The sequence below is a fragment of the Conger conger genome, chromosome 1, assembly GCF_963514075.1.
Source record: "Conger conger chromosome 1, fConCon1.1, whole genome shotgun sequence".
NCBI lineage: Eukaryota > Metazoa > Chordata > Actinopteri > Anguilliformes > Congridae > Conger > Conger conger.
In genome coordinates, this window is record NC_083760.1 from 55,237,036 (window position 1) to 55,260,571 (window position 23,536).

Genomic DNA, 23,536 nt, shown 5'->3' on the forward strand with positions numbered 1-23,536 from the left:
GAAAATTCCTTACCTCTTGTGTTCAGAACTTTTTATATGTTTGTATATATATGTGTGTGATATCTACAAATCGCACTAGAACTTTAATGATGTGAAACAAGATGACCTGTGCCACCAGTAGGTGGAGCGAATGTAATGTTGTCAATCCTTTGCTCCCGTGTCTGTCCGTCTGACCAACCAACTGACCAGACAACAGAACTGAAACTTATGAGTGGATGTTATTAAAAATGACTGAAAGCAATATCTGTGAGGAACATATAGAGGCGATGCAGAACAGGATCTGGCCAAGCATACAGGGTGGTGAAGTATGTAACTTTACAGTGGGTGAATATCATGCTGTGCCAAGGGCCAGTCTGCTAACATATGCATAATGTAATGTAATGTAATGTAATTTTGTATGTCTCTGTTGTCAATTGAATGGGGATAATTGTTCAACCCAAGTGAAAGGTATTGCTGTAACCTGGTAGAACCAGTTCCTCAAATTAAGAACAGGGCTTCCACGTAGCACACCGATCTGTGGGATTGATGACTAACTCATCCCAGTCCTTCATAATTAATGGAGGGCCCATGTAAAATATATATTTTCTAAAACATTCAAAAGCATTTTGTGATAGTCTAAGACTACATCAAAGCAATGGTTTTTACACTCTCACTCGTCATTTAGAAAATGCAGTTTGAATGTTGGTAATTGGTAAGCAAGCATGTATTCTCCTTCTGCTTTCTGCCACTGGCCTACCCCTCAGGCTGGAATTACACCAGAAACTGAGTGTGTCTGTAGCATGCCAGTCGAGTGTCCTGCATACAGCATAGTGTGTCTGTAGCATGCCAGTCTAGTGTCCTGCATACAGCATAGTGTGTCTGTAGCATGCCAGTCTAGTGTCCTGCATACGGCATAGTGTGTCTGTAGCATGCCAGTCTAGTGTCCTGCATACAGCATAGTGTGCACTGTGCATGCACTAGGCAGCCTGCATAACAGCTATAATCAACTAGCCTTTGGCGCCGAAAGGAAGCGAGCTCCACATCGCGAATGCAACGTGTCCGCTGTAATTCCAACCTGAGATCCAGGCTTTCTGCTCTGTAGCTCCTCTGTACTAGAGGGGAGTTAAAATTCAGTGTTACAACTGCACAGTCCCTTACTGCCTTTACAGCTGCGTCCTAATGGCACTTTGAACATTCTATCTGTAAAGTACAAAGTGTTTTTTTTTAATTTAAATCATGTATTTTCTCTCTCTCACACATTATGTGGCTGCAACACAGTGCATAAAAGCATGCAGGCGTGGTCAAGAGGTCCAGTTCTTGTTCAGACCAAACATCAGAATGGGGAAGTGATCTGTTTTGACTTTGACCGTGAAATCATTGGTGCCAGATGGGGATTGTTTGAGTAGCTCAGGGAATTCTGTTCTCCTGGGATTTTCACAACACAGTCTAGGGTTTACAGTGAATAGTCCAAAAAAATAAAAAATAAAATATAAATCCCATTCAGTGACGGGCAGTTCTGTGGGTGGAAATGCCTTGCTAATGACAGTGGTTGCAGGTGAATGGCTGGACTGATTCAAGCTGACAGGAAGGTAACCCAAATAAGTAACTCTGACTCCAAAACTGACAGGTCAGTAAGTCAGATAACTACGTGTCACAACAGAAGTATGCATCTCTGAACACGTAATAAATACCTAATAAAGGGGTCACTGTGTGTATATCTCAGGGGGTAAAGATTTTTGGCTTTCTGGTTAAAATGATTGAATGGACTTCTTTCAACACTCCCCGGCCCCTGACAAAAACGACCGTTAATCGAAGGCCAGTGCTTTTCCGCTACCATGGCTTCGTCCATGTGGCCAAACACAAGCTCTCTCCTGAGGGACAATCAGGTCTGAGCAGCTCCCGGTAACAGTCATGGAAACGGTCAGCGAGAACACAAACTGAGGTATCCACGGCCACCAACGGGCAGCGATGTCAACACTGCTTTTAAAAAGAGCGTTGCCCTGTCACCAGTGGTTTTCATAGTTTGACTTATTTGTTTCCAGTTTTTGAAGGCCTTATCTCTTAGTATTGGCAAATATTTCTGACAACACGATTCACTGCAAACAGTAACGGCTGCCTACAACTCGGAAGCCCCCACCCGCAATTTAGTGCATGTGTGTATTGTTGGTGGCGTGGAGACGCCACTGTTTCTTTTCAATGGAATGGAAAAACGGCTTTATGGAAGGCAAACACTGCGTGGCAGATGGCACGGGGAAGGGCAGGCGTCTTTGGTTGTGTAACGTCAGCATTACAGAATGCTTATTTGATAGATCAACTGTCTGCTGCCTGTTATTAGAAACCATGGGATGTTGCTTTCAGAGAAACACAAAAAAAACACTGCCAAACATAGTTTAGAAGTAGAAGAAAAAAACCCTCCTGGCTGCCGGCGCCATGTTTGCCGATTGTGCAACGTAGCGATAATTTCGCAGAATGACGCTTTCCCTCCTGTTTCTCCACAGTCAATATTTTGGAGGCAGGTGGAAAGCTTCCATGAGGTGTTTTTCCTGTGTCTCTGGAGAAGGGAGAATGTGGGAGCGATGCCAGCGGTTGTCAGGAAGCAGCTCTGGGCTGGAGGGAGCCTGGTTTTGAGGTCCCACAAATCTCTACGCTTTCCTCCGGTCGACAGCAGTATCTTTGCAGATGTGGGTTTGTCGGGAGTCGGTGGCCGAGCACGCGTGCCGGAGGTAGTCGTTAGATGTGTCATAGTTCATTGGAGATTCGAGTTGAACAGCAAGGCCTCGGGGCGAAATGACTCCACTGTATTTACACACTTGGTGGGAGGAGGGGTGGATCGAGCGGTTGGAAGCTGCTCTGCCAATTTCGCTACAGCTCACACCATAGTAAAACATTTTTTGGTAATTAGAAATGCGTTCAGAAATGAAGAGAAAACGAGAAATAAAACCTCTTTCGACATATCTGATTGTGCCATTGCAGCTTCGCGCCTTCCCATCCGCAGAAGGGAACTCGACAGCGTGCTCTCCTCGCCGTACTCTGTGACTTGCCTTTGTGGTGAGACCACATGTTGGATGAGTCAACAGGCTTTGTGCATTTTTTTTTCTTTTTTTTTTTTTCCTCTCTCGATGCCTCAGGTTGAAACAAGCCCTGTTTCATTCATACATTTTTTTTTTATTCAATGGAGGATGTGTAATCTATGAAATGACAAAAGTGTCAATTTATCCATGGGGCAGATGTTTGGAATTGTACTTTAAAATCAGTGGCTGCAGACATAGAAGACTGTGTGCATTCGGTTCATAATGTGTTTGCCGTTTTTAAACCATACACTGTAATGGGTCTTGACAGGTGGACATCTGGCTCTCATCAAGATGCGCTCCATATTAGAATTTGTGTTACATTGGATCATTCTTTGCCAGGTTGTACGTTAGCATTAATGATAAGACGATGAAAAACCAAATGTCCAATTACTGTAAATGGAGTCTTCTGAGTCTTCGTTAAATATTATTCCACCATTGCTTCCTTTTTAGATTTTTTTTTCCATGCTCGTTATCCTGATTTGCAAATGGTTTGAAAGTGGCGTTCTGCAATCTGAGTTTTGCATTGGATGAGATTTGCATTTTAAGCACTCAAAAGTACATGAGCTCTTGATGTGTGTTCTGCTTTTAAGACTATCACAGCCACTATCACTAGCTTACTAGCACTATCTTCTAGATCTCAGGAGGAGGTTGGAAGTGCTTTTTAAAGTTTCCTACAAAATATAAAAAATAAAAAAAACTTGATTTGGAGTAATGACTATACTCTCTTTTCATCAGGAAATTATGTGAAGTGAATATTGGTGCCCCAGCTGAGCAAAGGAGCTGCTCTTAGGCCGTGAGCTGGGGGAAACTCTGCCGGTTATGGTTAGGTGGTCCTGGGCAGTGTTTATTTCTCCAATTCCCTCCAATATTGGAATTGCAAATCGTCCGCAGCCACTTTCATGCTAGCAACCCCACTGTTGATTCGGTAGAGCGTAGACGTCCATGGTTCTCCTCCGAAACACGCGGTGTCGCCAGCTGCTTCTTTTGACACTGCGGCGAGGCGATGAACGAGGACCGAACGGATCCAGCCCGTTCCGCGCAACCCGACAGTCAGCACAGGAGCGGTCTGGATTCGATCAGAGTCCGCGAGGCTCTGAAAACATTTTAACAGAATATATATATATTTTATATTAAACAATAGACCCCAGAGTGTTGAAGTCAAATGTACTTGAAATAGTTGGCTTTTACAAGGGGCATTTGTAAATGTTTTGTCCAAAACCAAAAACATCCCTTAATAAGAATAAATGTGGTCCTGGAAGTTCTTTGGCAAAAACAACAAACTCTGAACAGAGAGCAAGGAGACAGTTATCCTGTCGAGAGGAAGTGCTGGAAATCTGACGTTAAAAGCCCACTTCGGATGACTCAAACTTTTTATCCTGAATTTTTATTGTGATCCTGAAATCGTTGTTCCCCTTGTAAAAAGCTCCCTCGATGGCTAAGCCGAAGCTATATGTCGAGCTAAACCTTTACTTGAGTTGCGACAAGTATTCTAAATTCACTCCTTAGGTTTTTTTTTTTTTCTCTTCAAACCCTGAAGGCATGCTTTTATTTAAATAAAATAGAAAGTGTAATGTAGGAAACTCCCGGGATAATAATTTGGATTTCTTGTCTAGACTAGTGTCAAACAGATTTTTTAAAAATCATCTGAAATAAAATACAGTGCCTTAATGGGTCTGGAATGCTTCCATCTACAAAATGAAAAAAAAGGCTTTGAAAAGAAAAGAGGGTAATGTTCCTAAGTGGTGACAACATATCCAAGCTAATCCATACATGGCTGCTTTATTTCTACGATTTAGTGAAAAGTGCGCACCCCTGGTTTGCTCATTACCAATGGTTTTGACGAAAGTGACTATGCATTGACCGCTCCTAAACTGGCGGGATTTATGGTTGTTTGTGTTTTGCTTTGTTTTTGTTTTTTTGCTTAATCTAATTCTGCTTTTGCTTTGTGTTTTGCTGTGTGTTGTTGTAACGAGAAGGATCGATGTTGGCTTACACTTTCCAAAGAGGACAGTTTTTTGTACTGTAACCAATGTGACATGAACTGTGCCAAGTTTGTGTCACATTAGAGTTAGTCTGATGTTCGTCTGATGCTTAATCAGAGCGATTACTGTATAGTCTGTGCATGCGATCACAGTGTTACAGTACAAGGACCGTATACCCCATTGGTACATAACGGCAGCTACTGTACGCACAGATTTAAGAAGGTCCCTGTTGTTTGGGGTTAGTTTTATTCTTATTTTTTGGGAAAGTTATACCAGTGCACGTAGTAATGCTTCTCCAGTAGACAAGCTCACCGTGAACCCGTCTGCCTGTTCCAGACTTCACTCTGCGGAGGTCTAGGAGCTCTACACGTCTCCTCTGAGCCCACGGGGCTGACGTAATCCTCGGCAGCATTGTAAAGCTTCTCTCCCTGTCAGGGTTTTTCCAGTCTTCTTCCTGTGGATGAATACCCACAGAGGGATCCATATCTCTCCACAGATGCGTGGAAACTCTACAGACACACGGAAACACAGGGCTCCATATCTCTCGCTGTCTGTACTCTACAGACACACGGAAACGTGGGGCTCTGTATCTCTCGCGGTCTGTACTCTACAGACACACGGAAACGCAGGGCTCTGTAATCAGGAGGGAGGACTAAGGTAGAGTTTGAAAAGGTGTGTTTTGAGTCTGCGTCGAAATTGGGGGAGGGATTCTGCTGTCCTGACAGTGGTAGGCAAGTCATTCCACCACTGAGGAACCAGAATGGAAAACAGGCGTGAACGTGCAGCTCGACCGCCAGGTGCACGTAGAGAGGGAACCGTAAGGCGACCAGAGCTGGCAGACCGGAGTGGTCTAGCTGGGGAGTAGGGAGTGATCAAGGATTGTATGTAAGGTGTAAGGCTGTACTCTACTGACACGGAAACGCAGGGCTCTGTATCTCTCGCGGTCTGTACTCTACAGACGCACGGAAACGCAGGGCTCTGTATCTCTCGCGGTCTGTACTCTACAGACGCACGGAAACGCAGGGCTCTGTATCTCTCGCGGTCTGTACTCTACAGACGCACGGAAACGCAGGGCTCTGTATCTCTCGCGGTCTGTACTCTACAGACGCACGGAAACGCAGGGCTCTGTATCTCTCACGGTCTGTACTCTACAGACGCACGGAAACGCAGGGCTCTGTATCTCTCGCGGTCTGTACTCGCACACAGAAACGCGGGGCTCCGCAGGCCACAGCAGACATCATCTCCTCACCCCTCCCCGCACCCTACACTAATACTCATATTAGTTTGCACTTTGAATGAGACAACAGCTGCCACCTGGGGAAATTGAACCATTCAGAGGCTTGTGCATTCTGCCGTGATATCAAGCACATTTGCATTTTGTAAAATCAGTTATGAGGTTAATACTTTGATATTGTTAATATTTGTCTCGTAAGGTTAAGCCAGCAGTCGGTTGCAGACAGGCTAACCAGCCAGGTCTATCAGGGTGGTCTGTTTTGACTTCATTCTTTTATCACGAGTATGGCAGAGACCTGTGTTAAATAACGTCTCATTTTCTCTCTCACAAACCCGAGCGGCAACAGCGGGAGCCCAGCGCTCCCATCGCCCCGGCCGCGGCTGTTTTCCATTTACCTTCCAGCGTTCGCTCCACCCCCACCGAAAAAGCAACTCCTGAAAAACGAAGAGGATAATTTTCCATTTATGATCCCAGCCTCTTCCAGACACATCTGTTTTGTATTAAAGGTTTTGTGCGAGGTGGGAGCGGCGCAAATACATGGAACTGCTGCTGCACATCGAAGCACGTCAGCGAGGCATTTTACTTTCTTTTCTCTTTTTTTTTTCTCAGCCGCCGAACCGAAATGAGTCACTGCAGTCTTAAAGCAGCGATTATGGCGAAGTTAAAAAGCCAGTGCGGGCAGCTATTGTTGTAATTGCTCTTTGTTTACCGGGGAGATGCTCTTGCCCGGAGCGACTTTGTGTTCTGTCGTGTGATGGAGTCGGAATGGTATTTGTGCAGCTGAGCTCTGGAGGGATCCCAGCTGAGTGCACACATCACTGACAGCAGAGCACAGTACAGGCTCCGGGTCACCAGGCCAGAGGCCAGGCTGCCCTTTTCCACACCACTGCCCTGCTGCCGCTCTCACGCAAGGGCCTGTGTGTACTGTACCTGCCTGCCTGCTTCATCGATTGTTCAATTTGTATGGACATTCTGTGTGTTTGCATTGACAATGGGGAGACACATCTGAGGCAGGGATTTCAAACTCAGATCCTGCTTTGTCTGCTGGTTTCTGATGCGTTCCTGTACTTTAGTGCTTAATTCATTCACCGATCCACTGAAGAGCCTCCAAACCTTCTTTCCAAGGCCTAATTTAGCTGATTGAAGGATATCACAAGAACCAGAGACTGCAGCCCTCCAGGACTGGAGTTTTAAACCCCTGGTCGTTGGTCGTGCAAGGTGGTGCCAAATTAAGTTCAAATGTGTTTGTGTTTGTAGCTAACCCCTCTGCCACCGAGAACAGGGAGGAGGACCTGGATGAGGACATCCAGGTGACGCAGAGCCAAGTGAACTTCACCTGTCCCCTCACTCAGGTACGTGGGGAGTCGTCAACTTCCACCAAAAACGCTCTTGTAGTTAAAGTGAAAGTTAAACTGGGAACATAAAACAATGCACGGGTGAGCTTATATAAATGGATTCTCTTACTCTCTCATTATGTTTGTCATCTCTCTCCTGCATGCTAAAATCATGACAAATAACATCTTTGAGGTTTTACCTGTTTCCACCGTGCCCGCCTGCCCCCCAGTGAATGTCGACAAACTAGTAAGGCTGTTCGGAAGGTGATATTTTCGAATCTTTTGTGGAATGCCTGGGGCTGGAGAAATGGTGACATGCTCCGGATAAAAATGTGAAGAGAGGTCAGGAGGCGATTGGATCATTCAAGAAAACGGCAACTTCCATGAAATGCACTCATGCAGTTAATGGGCAGAGCAGCCGCGGATCTTATGGTCTGCATGTTTTATTGGCTGATGCACGGTCGTCCTGTAACATGCAGTGTGTCTTTGCCTCCCAGGTGGAGATGGTCAATCCAGTGAAAAATAAGAAGTGCAACCACTACTATGACTATGAGGCTGTGCTGGGCATGATCAGGAGCAAAGTAATCCAGAAGAAAAACTTACGGTGAGTGATGTCACGGGTGCTGCTGTTCAGAATACACTGATGTAGAGACGGCATGTAGTGTGAAGTACACAGAGCTGCCTATCAGGCCATGTCCATCCACGAGCACTGGTGATATATGAGCAAAATGATATTGTTGCTTGGTTGTTATTATAATTATGAATAATTCTAAAATAATGTTAAATACCCATTTAATCATCCCCTCCACAATGACCGCTTTTGCGGTCCTTATAATGTTATATTCTTAGACACATTTGCAACATTGAGATTCAAGGGAAAATAAGTATTGGTAAGTAGGATGTTCTTGCAAAAAGCACTGACATCCCAGGTTTGAAAGATTAAGATCCACAAGCCCTCTGCGTTCGGAGATCAGCTTCCTGACCATGGCCCTGTTACTCAATACTGTTTTTATCAGCCCCACATTTTGCCGTGGTCTTCCTTGCTTCTTCACAGTACAGTACAAATTAAGACCAGCTGAGAGTTCAACACAAAACCGTGAGCTGAAAACGGTATATTTTGAAGCATAAAGCTATTTTCAATGCTTACTGCATATTCATGTACCTACTGTAGGTGATTCGGTTTGGTGAACGTCTGCTCAAATCTCGTGACCATGGACATCAAATCTCGTAACACATCTGAAACCGACAGCCCATTCATTGGCAATAGACAAGTTTTCTTGAAGTAAACTTTCTCGTCTGAACGCTCATCACGACACTGAGAAATCGTGGCCACGGAATGTTCCAGGGTTCTGGATTTGGCTGTGAAATGTGTGACAAGTCTGGCTACTAAGCAACAGTGAAAAATGACACAAGCCCTTGGAGCGATAGACACAACGGACCGTGCACAAGGCTGTTAGTTTAATTCATTTGTGCTTATATTTTATTCATTCAGTCCATAACTGGTTTTCTCCTTGGTTTCTGCCTTGGTTGTTTCTCTGAAAATAAAGAATTATAGATGTTCCCTCATTTTCAATTGCTTATGAAAATTAATGTCGTCGCAGCTTGCTGAGTTGAGCAACGTCCACAAGATTAGATTTTGTCTCGTCTCCCTCTGTGTCTGGCATCCATTTTCATCGTAACAGAATTTTCCCAAACAAAATTAGTGTGTTATGCTTGTGAACTTATTTCTTGTTTTCCTTTAATGGATTTGGGGAGCACATTTGTTTTCAATAGCCAAGCAACCCCGGCAGCCATTAAAATCCTGTTGCTTTTTAAAATATAAAGCTGTTTGATATGGCAAGATAATTTTGACTCGCCCTCAATAAAGAGAGTGTTTGAAACTTGCGCAGGAGGACAGATAACAAATAGGAAATTAAACTGAAGGGAGAACATTAAGCCTACTTTTATCTCTGAGAATTTCATTAAGATGAAAATGAGCATCAGAAGTCTGGCATGCTCCTTCACTCTGCTTACAGTGGAAAAGTGGCGGCAGCTCTCTGGGGACTGAAAGTTAACCTGGGAACAAAAAACAAACCGAGGCACCGGTGAGCTTATATAAATGGAATCTCTCACTTTCTCATTATGTTTGTCATCATCTCTCTCCTGCATGCTAAAATCATGACAAATAACATCTTTGACGTTAATTCCACATTCTTGCATTGGGAGGCAGTTCGTTTTACCTGTTTCCACCGTGCCTGCCTGCCCCCCAGTGAATGTCACCAAACTAGTAAGGCTGTTCGGAAGGTGATATTTTCTAATCTTTTGTGGAATGCCTGGGGCTGGAGAAATGGTGACATGCTCCGGATAAAAATGTCAAGAGAGGTCAGGACGTGTGGCACAGTCCAACTCTGGAGCCGTGTGCGATTCCCTCCACATGGGTGGGGGTTCGGTCCCCCACCATGGCAACTTCAAGGAGGATTTGCTCCTGAAAATTGATGTGTGGTAACTGAAAGAATAACTTGGCTCATCTACTGATTGGGATGCATTAGTGTACTCCTACATTTTTCAACTTAGGAGCATGTGTGCACCTTGGGAAAAAATGTTGGCGTAGAGCCCTCTGTTACCCTCTCAGATTTCTCCCTGCCTGAATAAAGCAACAAATATGAAAGGAAGATTGACTGTACCGTCGGAGACATATTTTCTGAAGGAAGTCTCAGGTCAGCACATGCAGTCGCACTTGCTTTATTTTAAATTCAGGGACTCTCTCTCACTCTCTCTCTCTCTCTCTCTCTCTCTCTCTCTCTCGCACTCTCTCACACAGCAAGAATTGTGACTCATCCAGCTCTTGGGTGTTGACAATTACACAGCCCAGCGCTCGTAAAAAATACAGACTTGGAATAGGTCTGACTCAGGTCAGCTGCATGGAACCTTGAATTAAAATATAACACAGTATTGCCCTTCCTGAATAGGACTGAATCTGTAAAAACACCCTATTGTGTAAGTGTTTCCTGTAGTTTTCAATGTAGATGCTTAAAAAGTAAAAACCAGCAAGCACTAAAATAATAACAGTAAACAAGTTATTCTTATTGTGCAAACCAATTTCAAAAATAAACAACTTGGAGGGACAGTTCACTTGGGACTTTTTATGAATGCCGAGACTACAGTATGTGGAATGGTGGCACTACAGAATTGTGCAAACCTCTTGAGAGACTCTCAAAGTCATTGAGAGTGGTCTGAGTGTAACAAAGCAGCCAGTACTGTACGCTAATACTGCACAGAGTGTGCTAACAGTGCTCCTATAGGCCTACTAACTACCTACTAGCTACCTACCTAGCTCCAAATACAATATGCCTACCATTTTTGGCAAACGTTAGGGAATATAACCGTATCTAAAATGTGATAATAAATTGAACTGTTAAAAACAGGAATACGCACATCTTTGCCATGTTCATATGTATCCTAGACTTTGTGCTTCCTCTTTTAACTCACACCGCAAATCCATGTCAGCATGGTGAGAATTTGCTTTTGCCATGCAGATGAATCGGCAAAATGAGTCAATTTCATATTGGTATGAACTCTCAGATAGATGTTGCTATTGTCCAATGTGTCCTGCTAGTTGCAGTTGAGACTGGGCTGAGGGTGCGTGTTAACTGGATGAACCACGCAACAATGGTGGCACTCAGAAACTCCTTGGTTATCATGTGTTGTCTAGTAATAAAGCTAGAACAGAGTTTGTTGCTTCCACTCATAGTTTGCTTGCAGGAGTACTGAATGTCTTAGTTGAGCAATCTCAGCACACAGGCGCTAAGGCCACTAAGGGGCTTGCATGAAGGGGTGGAAACAAAAAATTATATATTTTTTAAAAAACCTCCAGAAAGTGAACCATCTTGATAAATCACTTGTGAAAAATATTAGTTTCACAGTATTACACTTGTGTGTATAGCTGTGCAATGAAATTATTCTTATTATTATTAATTACCCACCCACAAATTTTGGAGAGAAGGCAAAACATCTATTTTAAAGCAACAATAATGAATAATCAATCACAGCATTTATAGATTATTAGGTAGACTGCAATACAGTGTTATAAAGCTACTGGTAGGTAGCCAGAAGGACATATATAGCTCTAGTTCTAGTTTTTTCATAATTGGGTGAGCCTCTCATCTTCGGGGTGTAGGTGGGGTTGAGAATGGGGGCATAGACATTTTTTGATTGTAAACACAGCAGCGATGCAAATAATTAAATACTGCATAGTCTGCCTTTAAAGGTGATAATTTATGTCTTCCTGATGATTCAAGCAAAATTGCCTAACCTTTTCATTGTCTTGTATAGTTTCTCTGCAGATGAACATGTCCATGCCAGCTAGCTGCTAATATTGCGCAACATTGCATAACATGCCTCCCATTTATACAGCGGGGTTTTAATGGAGACATTCAAATGCTGCATCTTACCCGAGGGTAAATTTGAAAAAATGTCTCACCATCCAGTTTGCACGCTTTCAGGTGACGTGCGGTCATCTGTGGGTAATCTCACTGGTGCAGCTGTCTTCGGCGTACAAATATAATCTGTGGCGCTGAGCAGACCTCGTTTCTGACGAGATCCACCTTCTGCCTTTCCTTTCTGTCAATGGCAGCTGTCCGGTGGTTGGCTGTGGGAACACGAACGTGAAGGAGTCGGACCTGGTAAAGGACGCAGCCATGAAGAGGATGATCCAGAACAAAAGTGGTATGAAGAAGTGAGCCAGACGCAAGCCCCCCTCCCCACAAAAAAACAAGCAGGCAGGGACTCAGAAAGACATCACAAATGGATGTTCTTGATTCAACGTTCAGACACATAATCGGTTTGGGCCAAGACTAGTTTTTGTCAACCTTTGTGAATGTCTTTATGTTCAGTCACTCAAAGGCCCAGCAGAAGTGTGTCACCTGCTGTACCTCACTCTGAGACACAAACTTTTTTTAGACTTCCTATTTTTATTTGTACCCTTGGCTTTTGACTTTGTTCTAATAAATGCTGTTATTTATACTGTATGTGTCCTTTGTGAGACAACTGTGAACCAGGCTCACTCTCATGGCCAAACATCCTTTCCCACAGTGTGTACATATGAAGTCTTAAGTGACTCATGAGATAATATAATGCATAATAACACAAGGATAATTTACCCATGTTCGGTTCTATATGAATCAGAACACACAGATCATTTTACAGAGCAGCCAATCCACTCTGAACTCAGTGTCTCTAGGCAGCTGACTCATTCACAACAAGCCTCCTGGGAACACTTTAAAAAAAAAAAGAGAAGAGAAAAAGGCTTAATACCGAATTGTAATGTTCTGTACTTCCTGAAGGGGATGAATGTACACAACAGGCACAAAATGACAAAACAAACAAAAGCATTTCCTGATACCTGATCATGGGATGTTTTGTACGGACAAAGGAAATGGGGAAGATAAAGATTTCCCATAGTAACCGATGTGTTCAGAGACTTTGCTTTAGATGGTAAAGACAGACAAACCTGTTCCAGCCGCATGGCAACCGCCCCTCGAGTTTGGTGAGTCAACAAAGTGAATGGCAATGGTGTGCAGGATCCACAGCATCTAAAAATACTCTGTAATTGGTCAGGACATCAGGCTTTATGCCTCCATTTTTACACTAATGGCATCAGTTCCCAGCCGACAGCTGCGTGTTTACTTGGGAGTGCTGGGAAGTCCAAATCCAGCCATTTATTATTTTCAAAAATAGCCCCCTTTCTATTAATTAAGACCCTGCACCAACTCACTGCACCTTTCTAAATGAAAATGCAGCAGCCGAGTTGGCAGTCACGGGATAGGTCACGGTATTTATCATGTTTTTTTTAATGCTGAGGATCAATTTAATCCATTTATATCATCACACATACCTGGGGGGGTGACACGACAGAATAACTTTATATTGTGATAGTAAAATTATTTTTAATTACATCAGCCCGTTTCAGGTTACATTCCCGGAAGGCTGTTTTCACCGTGTAACATGTTCGCTCCTGCTAATGGGGGCATGACTAATTCATTCCAATTTACTGGGGTAATTAGCAGCATGCTTTATAAGAACTCAGATCTGAGACAGGGCACCGATGTCAGCCTATAATTGTTCAACCGCCCCTGTTCCGGGTCAGAATGTTCCATTTCTACTGCCTCTCAAGGCCCCTAATCTTATTACTACACACACACACTACTCCCATTCCTAGTGCCTATGTCATAACACACATGCCAGAGTTTGGAGGTACGGGGAGATGTACTGTTACGCAGGCCAACCAGGTTAAGCTGCCATGTAATCTCAAATTGCACTAATGTAGGCATGTCTCATGACATGGCTGGCCTGTGTTTTTTGATGGAATTTTGTTGTTTCCATTGACTTCAAAGTGCTATCACTCCTGTGAACAAAGTCACCAAATACAACTGCCTGGTCTGCAAAAGCATGCTTTCATGACATGCAGACGGAAATCTCAGAGAACAATTTGTTTCAGGGTATTTATTATTCTTTCTCAATTACATTTAGTCACATTTAGTTTTCAGATTTTGTCAAAGGGATTTCTTGTGTCTAATCCCTTCAATCTGAGATGTGGGTTCAGACAAGGGCAGGAGATACTGGAGGTGGGACTGTGGACTGTGGCATATTTTGAGATTACTTTGCAGTGACATCTGTCTCAAGCACTACCCCCCATCTCCCCCCCCCCCCCCCCCCCTTCCATAATGCACCACATGGAGTCTCATATGAGCACCATTCTTGAAACGGTATCTCCGGCCCCTTGCCTAAAGGATTAGTTACACATACTAAAACCGTTTCAATGGTTTAACCATTGTGACATAACATTCAATTCTGAGAGGTGAAAATACCTTTGCTGAAAGGGGATATGAAGTTGTTGGCATGTTTCACAGAACTACAATCTATGATTGCACACATTAGCCAACCAGGAAAATAAATTGCTTGTATAGGCTTTATGTTAAATTATTTTCTTCAGAGCCAGGCAGCTGGTTGTTTCATATGGCAGCACTGAGCATAATGAGGTTACAGTAGGAGGCTAGTAGTTACAGCCCTGGACTGTTTGCCTGATTGTAATGGAGCAGAATGTAGGATGGGAGGCTTTCCAAGGAGGGAACCTATGGAATATTATTAATCGTTTAAATATAAAACTATTGGTTGGTTTAGATTGAATATGATAATATACTAAACTACTGCTGAATTGTATGTTGTATCTGATGCTGGTACATCTTGTTGTTTAAATTATTATATAATTATGCTGCCAAACTATGCAATGAACAAGGATGGAAACCTTTATTGGGAGTAATCACAAGTCCTGAGTTTGACGCTGCCCTCATGCACTGACAACGCCATTGTATTTTGCAAGCTCACGCGAATTGCGCACATTCTCTTTAGCCTACATGTTATCTTTTTTTATTTTGTTTCACCGGCGCGTTTCTCTACAGTGCAGAGACAACCTGCCCGCATTTCACCTGCAGTCTGAATGCAGTGTACGTCGCTCGAGCTCCGTGCGATGGCGAGGGAGATATTTGCGGATTGCACAACCGCTGAGGCCGGTTTCATGTAGTGTGTCATCGTAGAGGCAGGACCGGGCGGAGTTCCAGTTGTGCCGTGCTTCAGACGAGCGCTGTGGAAATAGCATCATAGTTTTAGACAACTACTCAACTGCCGAGGTCACTAGAGCTCTGGAAATCCACACGTACGGCGCTCGCGCATACCTCCTGCCTCTATCGAAACGAAGTGGAACGATTCTACTCATTCAGGAGGTAGCGACTGTAAGCTACTCTAAACAATTAGGGCTAAGAAGCATTAACTTCTGCAGCATAACAAATTAAAGAAAATTATTTTAAGGATATTTTGCACACAAAAAAAATCGGCAGCAGCAATATTTTTGGCTAAAATATCCGGGAACAAAAGCAGAGTTTCGCAAGGACTGGGACTGAACGGAGTTAAATATCCAGTAAGTTTATGTTAAGGAACTAGGCTACATGCATTACGTTTATTAATAGAATTGTGTTCGAAACTGGTGCACGTTAATATGAACGTGCAGTGGACCAGTCCGGTGTCATTTGTACGCAATGGTAGAAACAAAAGAATTGACTCCGACGAGCCGGTGTCGAAGTGTCCGAGGTTGAGCGAGTCTTCGAGTGATGCCGGTTACCTCAGTAGCTCACCCGGGTCGCCGGTGTGGGCGGCTCCCTTAAGCGGCACCACAACTCACCAGGGTCCGTCCCGCATCGGTCAATTCCTGCTGATACCAATCGCGGACAGGGATGGAGTTCATAGCGCTTTAAATGTACATACCGGAGAGGAGTCCGTGTGCAAGGTAAGCTGCAGACTTTTCAATATGATACTCATCTAATAAGATGCACATATATTATTTAACATTACAATGCCAATTGGTTGCTGGTTTAGCTATTTTACGAATATAGCCTAACGTTGCTGTATTTACTGTTATTTAAGCTGCTTAGTCAATTTATACAATGTCGCAAGTTTAAAATGGTTCCAGATGACTGATGCCAGAGTCATCTGCTATTTCACGAACAATGGCTTCAATGTGTTTCATCCTGAACGCGTCGGGTATTTAAATCTTGTTGATATATGCTACATGATGGAATAGGAGCCACTAATAATGTGGTGTGTCTACTGCGACCTCGCAAATTGACGGTTCTTATTAAACGCATAACCAAATCACTAATTGTAGTCTCCTAGAATGCATCCTGTTAATGTGTTGCTCATTGAGATAAATGCACCTCGCCCCCTGTGCCCGCAGCAATGACGTCCAGTTAAATGCACGACCTTAAATGATCCCTCTCTGGGTAAATGATACAAATTTGCATAAGTGTCTGTCGGGCAATTGACGCTAAACAGAAATATGATCTGCACAGGTAGCTACGCCAGGCAAGCGTGTATGGAATTTGAATTGGGCTCAAATTACCTTTTGGTTTTTGTGCAGGAAGAACATATTAATGGATACGCTATTGGCGGCATTCACGTAAAATAACCCCCCTCCCCCCAACAAAATAAAACAATCTCTGCAGTGTGGTGTTGCTATGTTACAATATTTTGGGAACAATGGATGTTTTTTCTTTGCTGCAACCATGAATTGCTTATTACCTGCTGGTTGAAATTTTGTGTGCTGAAGTTTTTGCTAATATTTTTTCATCATTTTCATCTTAAATGCATATATACATGAATTTCACAATTCTATAATTTATTCCAAAGGTGTTCGACATGGTCCACTACCAGGAGAAGATCAGGGCTCACAGTATTCTCCCAGCGCACAGGAACATCTCTCACATCAAAGATATCATCCTGGGGGATCGGAAGGCTTATGTCTTCCTGGAGAAGGACTATGGCGACATGCACATGTTCGTGAAGAGTTGCAAGAAGCTGGATGAGGAGCTGGCATCCCGGCTCTTCTACCAGGTGGCATCCGCTGTGGCCCACTGCCACCAGACGGGCATCGTCCTGGGAGATCTCAAACTCAGGAAGTTTGTCTTTTCTAACGAGAAGAGGTAAGGGAATCTCCTCCTGTGCTTACACTTTAAAACATCATCTACTTCTGTGGAGATGTAGGATGAGAGCAGTGGTTCTCCAAAACTGTGGATGAGGTCATGAGAAAAGCAAGTTAAGGCACATTTTACACCCCTTCCACAGTACTAATCAGATTAAGCATTGGCCTGGCTTGTGCATCTGTGGTTGCGTTTACATAAATAAATAAATGAATACATTTATGAAAATGCAGGGTGGGTTGAGTGTCGGTTACAAGAGTATGAATTAAAACTCATAAAACTGATCTTCCGCACAGCCTTTCTCTTCTGTAAAAGCTGGAGATTTCCTCTTGTAGGCCAAGAGAACAGGAGAAAGGTGTCCATACAAACATCTCTGATTCTCTAACGTGTTTAAAGTCATTACTTGTATCCTCAGTTCAACTGCATCTATGCAGGGACTTCTCACCTTTTAGTGATAAAGTAATATGAACCATTGTCATGTAATGACTTCTCATGGCCCCATGGGTCTCTCCACTTACTGTAACTGTGCCCTGTAAGGAATCTTATTAATGCCTATGTTGTCTGTAGTTGTGTCAATGCAAAACTATCCCTGCTTTATTCTGACAGTGATGAAGTGCTGCACAACAAACCTGTGCCGGGCTTACGTAATACACCTTTTTCCATCCTGATTATGGCCTCTGTTTTGAAATGTGGCCATTAAGGTTAAAGCTACAGATAAGGGAGAGAGTGCGTTTTTGTAATGAATGGAGTGGAGCAGCCGGGAGGGAGGGAGGTGCGGAGCTCCATTCTCTCCACGGTGCAGCTGCAGTCTTATGACTCACCCCTGTGCATGCAAAGCAGGGCAGCGACAACAGCGCAACATCATAAAGCCCAGAGACTTTGTTCCCTCAGCCCCGAGATAAGCTGTGTTGATATGTCACCCTACGGCAAAAAAGCCGTCGTCACAGGCTTGATCCAGAATTTTTCATGGAAAAATTGATCGGAGCATCTGATAAATTTGAACCCCTAACTATTTTCCTTGCAATAGCATCACATCACAGTGGAGACACATACATTTGTTCATATATAAACTAAATGCATACAGTGCAGTATACAGTGCAGTCCATAAGTATTTGGACAGTGGTACAATTTATCTTCTTTTGGCTCTCTGCACTAGGACATTGGATTTGAAAGTAAATAATGAAAGTGCCTGTCACCTTTAATTTGAGCATGTGCATCCATTTCGGGTGATCAGTGTCAGAATTGCATCCGTTTTTATACATGGGAGCAAATGTCATTGGATGGTTGGCTTCTCTGCTTTTTTCTGATTAGTTAGGTATATTCAATTGCTTCCTTAGTACAGATTGGTTGACATGAGGCTGAGAAATAAGAAATAAAAAGTTATTTGTTCAGTCATCTACTGTAGATGTGCTTCTTGGCCTACCAGCCCCTTTGCAAACACTGAGCTTCTCTTTCTTAAGTAATGTTCCAAACAGTTTATTTTAGGAAGCCTATTGTTTGGCCAATGTCTCTGACTGTTCTTTTCTTATGTCTCAGCCTCATAACTGCTTCCTTGACTGTCATTAGCACAACTCTGATCCTCATGCTGTCAAACGCCAATAACAGACTCCAAAGGCAATCAAAAGCCTAGAATCAAGACTAGATACTGAATGCTTTCTTATACTTTCTTGATTGAATACACCTGACTAATCAAAAACAGCAGAGAAGCCAATCATCCAATTACTTCTGGTCCTCTAAAATGGGGGGAACTATGTATAAAAGGGCATGCAATTCCCTATATCAATTTAAACAAATTTAAGGTGACAGTTTGCACATTAACCTCATATTCATTGTTTAATTTCAAACACAATGAGCTGGGCTACAGAGTCAAAAGAACAGAAACCATACCACTGTCCAAATACTTATGGACTGCACTGTGCGTGTATGTGCAAGTGTATGTACACATGCACATTTATATATAAATCTAAACAGACTGCTTTGCTTTCCTTTTTCCTATTTTCACAATGTGGACTTTTGAGATAGGCTGTAACCTCTGGCCCATGTATGTGGGCCTATGGCCATTCATTCTCAAAGTGCTAATTTCGAAATGACATTTTGTTTGTATGTACCTGAATTCCATGAAGGGGCTTTTGCTGCTCAGAGTGGCGTGCGTGCGGCAGCGGGCTGTTGAAATTCAATATTGCAAGCTGCCCTGCTAATTTTGAAATGTGTGTGTGGCAAAGGCTGATAACGTAATGCGTCACTAATGTGGCAATTAAGCAGAGGCAGGCGCAGTGTGCCGGGGACACAGGTGCGGTATGTGGAGCGAAAGAAAACGACACCCTTCCCGTCTGACTGGCTCATAGTTTCCACCTCTATCTCTACACGCAGGAATGGGCTTGGAAATTGATAACTTAACACAGGGCCCTGCCGAGAATTATCGTCTGACGGAGAAAGATGGGGGGCTTGCTCAGCCGGGTAGGCTGTTGAAACCATAAACACGACTGCTTACCCTGTCAAGTCTGAAGCTCAGGTTGACTGTTCTTGATGAGTCTCATTTTGGGACCAGGTCTTGTTATTCCAATGCTGTGAGTGTCTGTGCATGTGCGCTGGGGTTGTGGAGACATTATTAATGCACACCTTTGTTTCATCAAGGGCTAGTTGCCTAAGGCGCTGAAGCCTTACGTCTGTTCCTTAGGCTGTGTGGCTGGATGAATATGTATTCTTCAGCTTCTCCTTCAGTTATGCACTTTCTCTGATTTATTACAACTATGCAAAGACAATAAGACATTTCTTACTGTCCAATGAAGAGTGGTATTGGATGGTAATGTACAGGGAGCCAAGGTTTTTCAAGTGGTGGGTCTTCAGACCTGGAAGATAATTCAGCCAACAATTCTGCTGTCCTGACCACTTTGGGAAGTTTCTTACATTACTGTGGGGCCAGCACAAGCAGGCATAGTAAATGGGGAGAAGTGACCACGCAGGGAGGGGAGAGATAGTCACCTCTAGTTTGCAGAATGGAGAGATCTGGCTAGGGTGCAGGTTCTGAAGGTGAATTGGAGGTATGGTGAAGCTGTTCCCTTCACTGCTTTGAGGTCTTGAGCTTGAAGTGAGCAGTGAGGAGTCGCCAGTGATGTGAGATCCGGTGTGTATGCACATGCACTTGCTTGGGAATACTGGCGACAGGTTAGGCATGTTGTATTACTGGCAGGTAGGACAGGAAGTTTTTCCTCCACTGGCCACAGTGGCTGGCGCATCCCATAATACACCAGCCAATGCCACTGTTTTACCAGAATTGGATTGGAGAGTACCAGGGCCTCGACAAAGCTCTGTACAGTAGGTGGTAAAGAAGGGGCAGGTATATGCTGTATAGAAAGAATCTATATGCCTGACTCATTGCCGCTATTATAGCTAATAATGATAAATATATATTTATTTACAACAAGTAACTATAATGATCCTGTTCTTTCTTTTTCTAAGGACACACCTGAAGCTGGAAAGTCTGGAGGATTGTCACGTGCTAGAGGGGGACAGTGACTCCATGTCAGATAAGCATGGCTGCCCAGCCTACGTCAGCCCTGAGATTCTTAACAGCTCTGGCTCCTACTCCGGGAAGCAGGCAGACGTGTGGAGCCTGGGGGTCATGCTCTATACCCTGCTAGTGGGCCGCTATCCATTCCACGATTCAGATCCCAGCACACTGTTCTCCAAGATCCGTCGGGGCCAGTTCTGCCTTCCGGACACCCTCTCCCCCAAGGCCAAGTGCCTGATTCGCAGCCTGCTACGGAAGGAGCCATGGGAGAGGCTCACGGCTGCAGAGATACTCATCCATCCGTGGTTTCATGGTGCCCAGGAAAGGGGAAGCCGAGAGCAGGAAGCCAGTAGCCCTGACCAAACTGTGCCCACATTCTGTCTGGAGAATGATGAATCTCTGTTCTGCTGAAAAGGACCCAACCTCAACAAAGTGGATTGAAAGTTTCAATGCTGTTTCTTTTCATGTACTTTAATATCCTGTCTGAAAACTACCATACTGTCTTTGTGTAAAGTGTGGACACTGCACAACCACAAGACAATTTTCAAAGCTGTCCAGCTTCTTAATTTGTGGTTAAGTTCAGGGTCAGTGTATTAACAGGTTTCGGCAGGATGTGTTCTTCATTTACATCGATTTCACAAAACACGACATACGCTTGAAAAAATGCACTTGGGTCCACAAGGTAGCCAGGACTTGGTAGTAAACCTCAGAAAACCTCAAGACCACAATCTTCTGAATATGAAGCACAGCAAAGCCACACTGTGAGCACTATCTGGCGGGACAGAGGCTCTGACCGGCATTTAAACCCCGTCGAGGCCCATCCCACTCAGAGGCAGAGGGAGAAGGGGATAGAGAGAAGGAGAGCACACACACCCATGCACACAGGCTGTCCTATATCAGGACCACCCAGGCCACTGACTGTCCTATTTACTCAGACGAAACAGTCTACAGTTTCTAGTGGGGAACTAGAATGCCAATGGAGAGCATTGGTGCCGTCTGTCATTTCAAGCCCCCGGCCTCTGAAGTATCATGTGGCTATGGTTCACAGTGTAGCCCCTAAGCAACCAAGCCCCCAGTTCCAGTCTCAGCTGAGACCAGGCCAGTCACTGACAGAACTCCAGTTTGCAGCTCCTACCCGCTATCAAGCTCTGTTTTTCCCTATGGCCCACAAGGACCCGTTTGTTGTCTCTGTTCCTCTTATTTATTTCTCATTTCCGCTTGTGTGCACAGTCAGGTTTTTTTTTTGTTGACTTTGAAAAACAGAAAATTTAATCTGGGAGACTGGTGCTAGACCGTCGTTTTGTGTGCGGTAATCCTGTTTCAAAATGTTTTCGCCGTAATATAAAATCAAAATTTTATGGAATACTTTGTTAATATGTGGCAGAATATAATGCATGTATTAGAATGTTATCTTTCATAAATACCATTTTGTACAGATATCGTATATTGTACAGTTAGTTATTAGGCTACATGAAATATACATGAAAGTGGAAAACGTGTAAGTTATGTATTTTCTGTAACATATGCACTTATTTAATGTGTCTGAAAAGGTATTCCTTCTATTTTGGATTTTATATTTTGCCATGAAAATATTATATGTTACGCTTTCATAACTTTGAATGCTGTTATCATATGGTCTTCTCGTGACCTTCTTATAATGGCAAAGATCATCTGTTGTATCCCCCCTCTCCACCTTTCATGTTTCCCAGACAGTTTCCTGTTTCCCTGAGCTTTGCCGTTGCACAAGCTGACCTGGTGGCTCTCGTGTGGCCCTTTGGCACTCTTGCGTACCACTCTTGCGTACATCACGCACAGCACAACAGGAGTGTACACAGCTCTCCTTGCACTGTAGCTTTCTCCTTCACCCTGAGAGCTGCTCTTTCATGATAGCACTTGGCAAGCGTCAAAAGGGTGGAACGTCATAAACGCTAAATGTAAATATGTAAATTTTTCAAACAGTATATGGTCATGACTCATGAGGAATAAAAGAATGTTTTGGTTTTTTCATTTTCACTTTGTTGAGAGTATTGGTTTAATTGAAAGCAATATGCATAATGTGGAATGCATCTATGCATCATACCCATGTTTGAGAATGGTATAGTGCTCTGAAATGGTATGGAAAGCCATTGTGTTAAATCAGAGTATGGGACAGTACAGTGCATTCCTGCCATGACTGTGATAAGAACCTTCAAACAAAAATAAGTGCACAAAAATAAATTCACTGCACATAAATATGAACGTTCATCGTGTTGGGTAAAACCAAATTACATTATTCCCTTTGAAAAGTGAGCTGACAGTGAATTCATGTTATGTGATTCACAGTGGATTAAAAGCTTAAAATTTCCTTTTTCTCCTCAGAAGAACTTTTAAAATGCATTTCAGATTCAGTCTTGTAATGTGTGTGGGCTTTTACATAGGCAGCATGGCCTTGAAAGGCGACTTAGGAAAGGTTCAAGCCATGAAAATACCATTCAGACAAATGTCAACACTGAGGGACAAGCACCAACGTTTCTGTGTCAGTCGTCTCTCCCGTCAGTTTCGACAGAGGACGGCATGAATTACTGCCATCTGTGGAAGGTATCTCGGTGCATCTGTTATGATTTTATACCTCTTGCGTAAGAGGCTGATTAGAGCAGGGTTAGGTATCTCAGTAGCTAAAACATTACAATTGTGGGGTGGCTGCCAGGGAATGTTGCACGCCATGGTTGCTATTGCCTAATATGTCACTGTGGCGGTGGGTGGTGTTCAGAGGAGGTGTGGCAGCCCTACCTCTGTGTGTGCCTGCATGCGTGTGTGTATGTGTGTGTTTGTGTATAGAGGGATTGGCATTTGGGGACTATCATCATGAGCAGCCGGTATATCATTCCTTTCAGTAGCAGGGGATGGACCAGCATAAAGTAAATTGCCAGGGAAGCATAC

At 43.6% G+C, this 23,536-nt stretch overlaps 2 protein-coding genes across 2 annotated transcripts in view; both read left to right on the top strand.

Moving 5' to 3' along the window:
• The window catches only part of nsmce2 (NSE2 (MMS21) homolog, SMC5-SMC6 complex SUMO ligase), a 30,146-nt gene extending 17,545 nt beyond the window's left edge, over nt 1-12,601 (top strand). The window contains exons 5-7 of the mRNA XM_061239860.1: nt 7,524-7,618; nt 8,098-8,204; nt 12,213-12,601. Coding sequence (XP_061095844.1) covers nt 7,524-7,618; nt 8,098-8,204; nt 12,213-12,318 — 308 coding nt within the window. The 3' untranslated portion in view covers nt 12,319-12,601. The remainder of the gene's footprint in view (nt 1-7,523; nt 7,619-8,097; nt 8,205-12,212) is intronic.
• A 2,537-nt stretch (nt 12,602-15,138) lies between these two features.
• LOC133114196 (tribbles homolog 1-like) lies at nt 15,139-22,630 on the top strand. The gene is made up of 3 exons (XM_061223403.1): nt 15,139-15,917; nt 16,817-17,109; nt 20,566-22,630. The coding sequence occupies exons 1-3, from the start codon at nt 15,630-15,632 to the stop codon at nt 21,026-21,028; spliced, it is 1,044 nt and encodes a 347-aa protein (XP_061079387.1). The 5' UTR covers nt 15,139-15,629; the 3' UTR covers nt 21,029-22,630.
• Nucleotides 22,631-23,536: the final 906 nt, after the last annotated feature.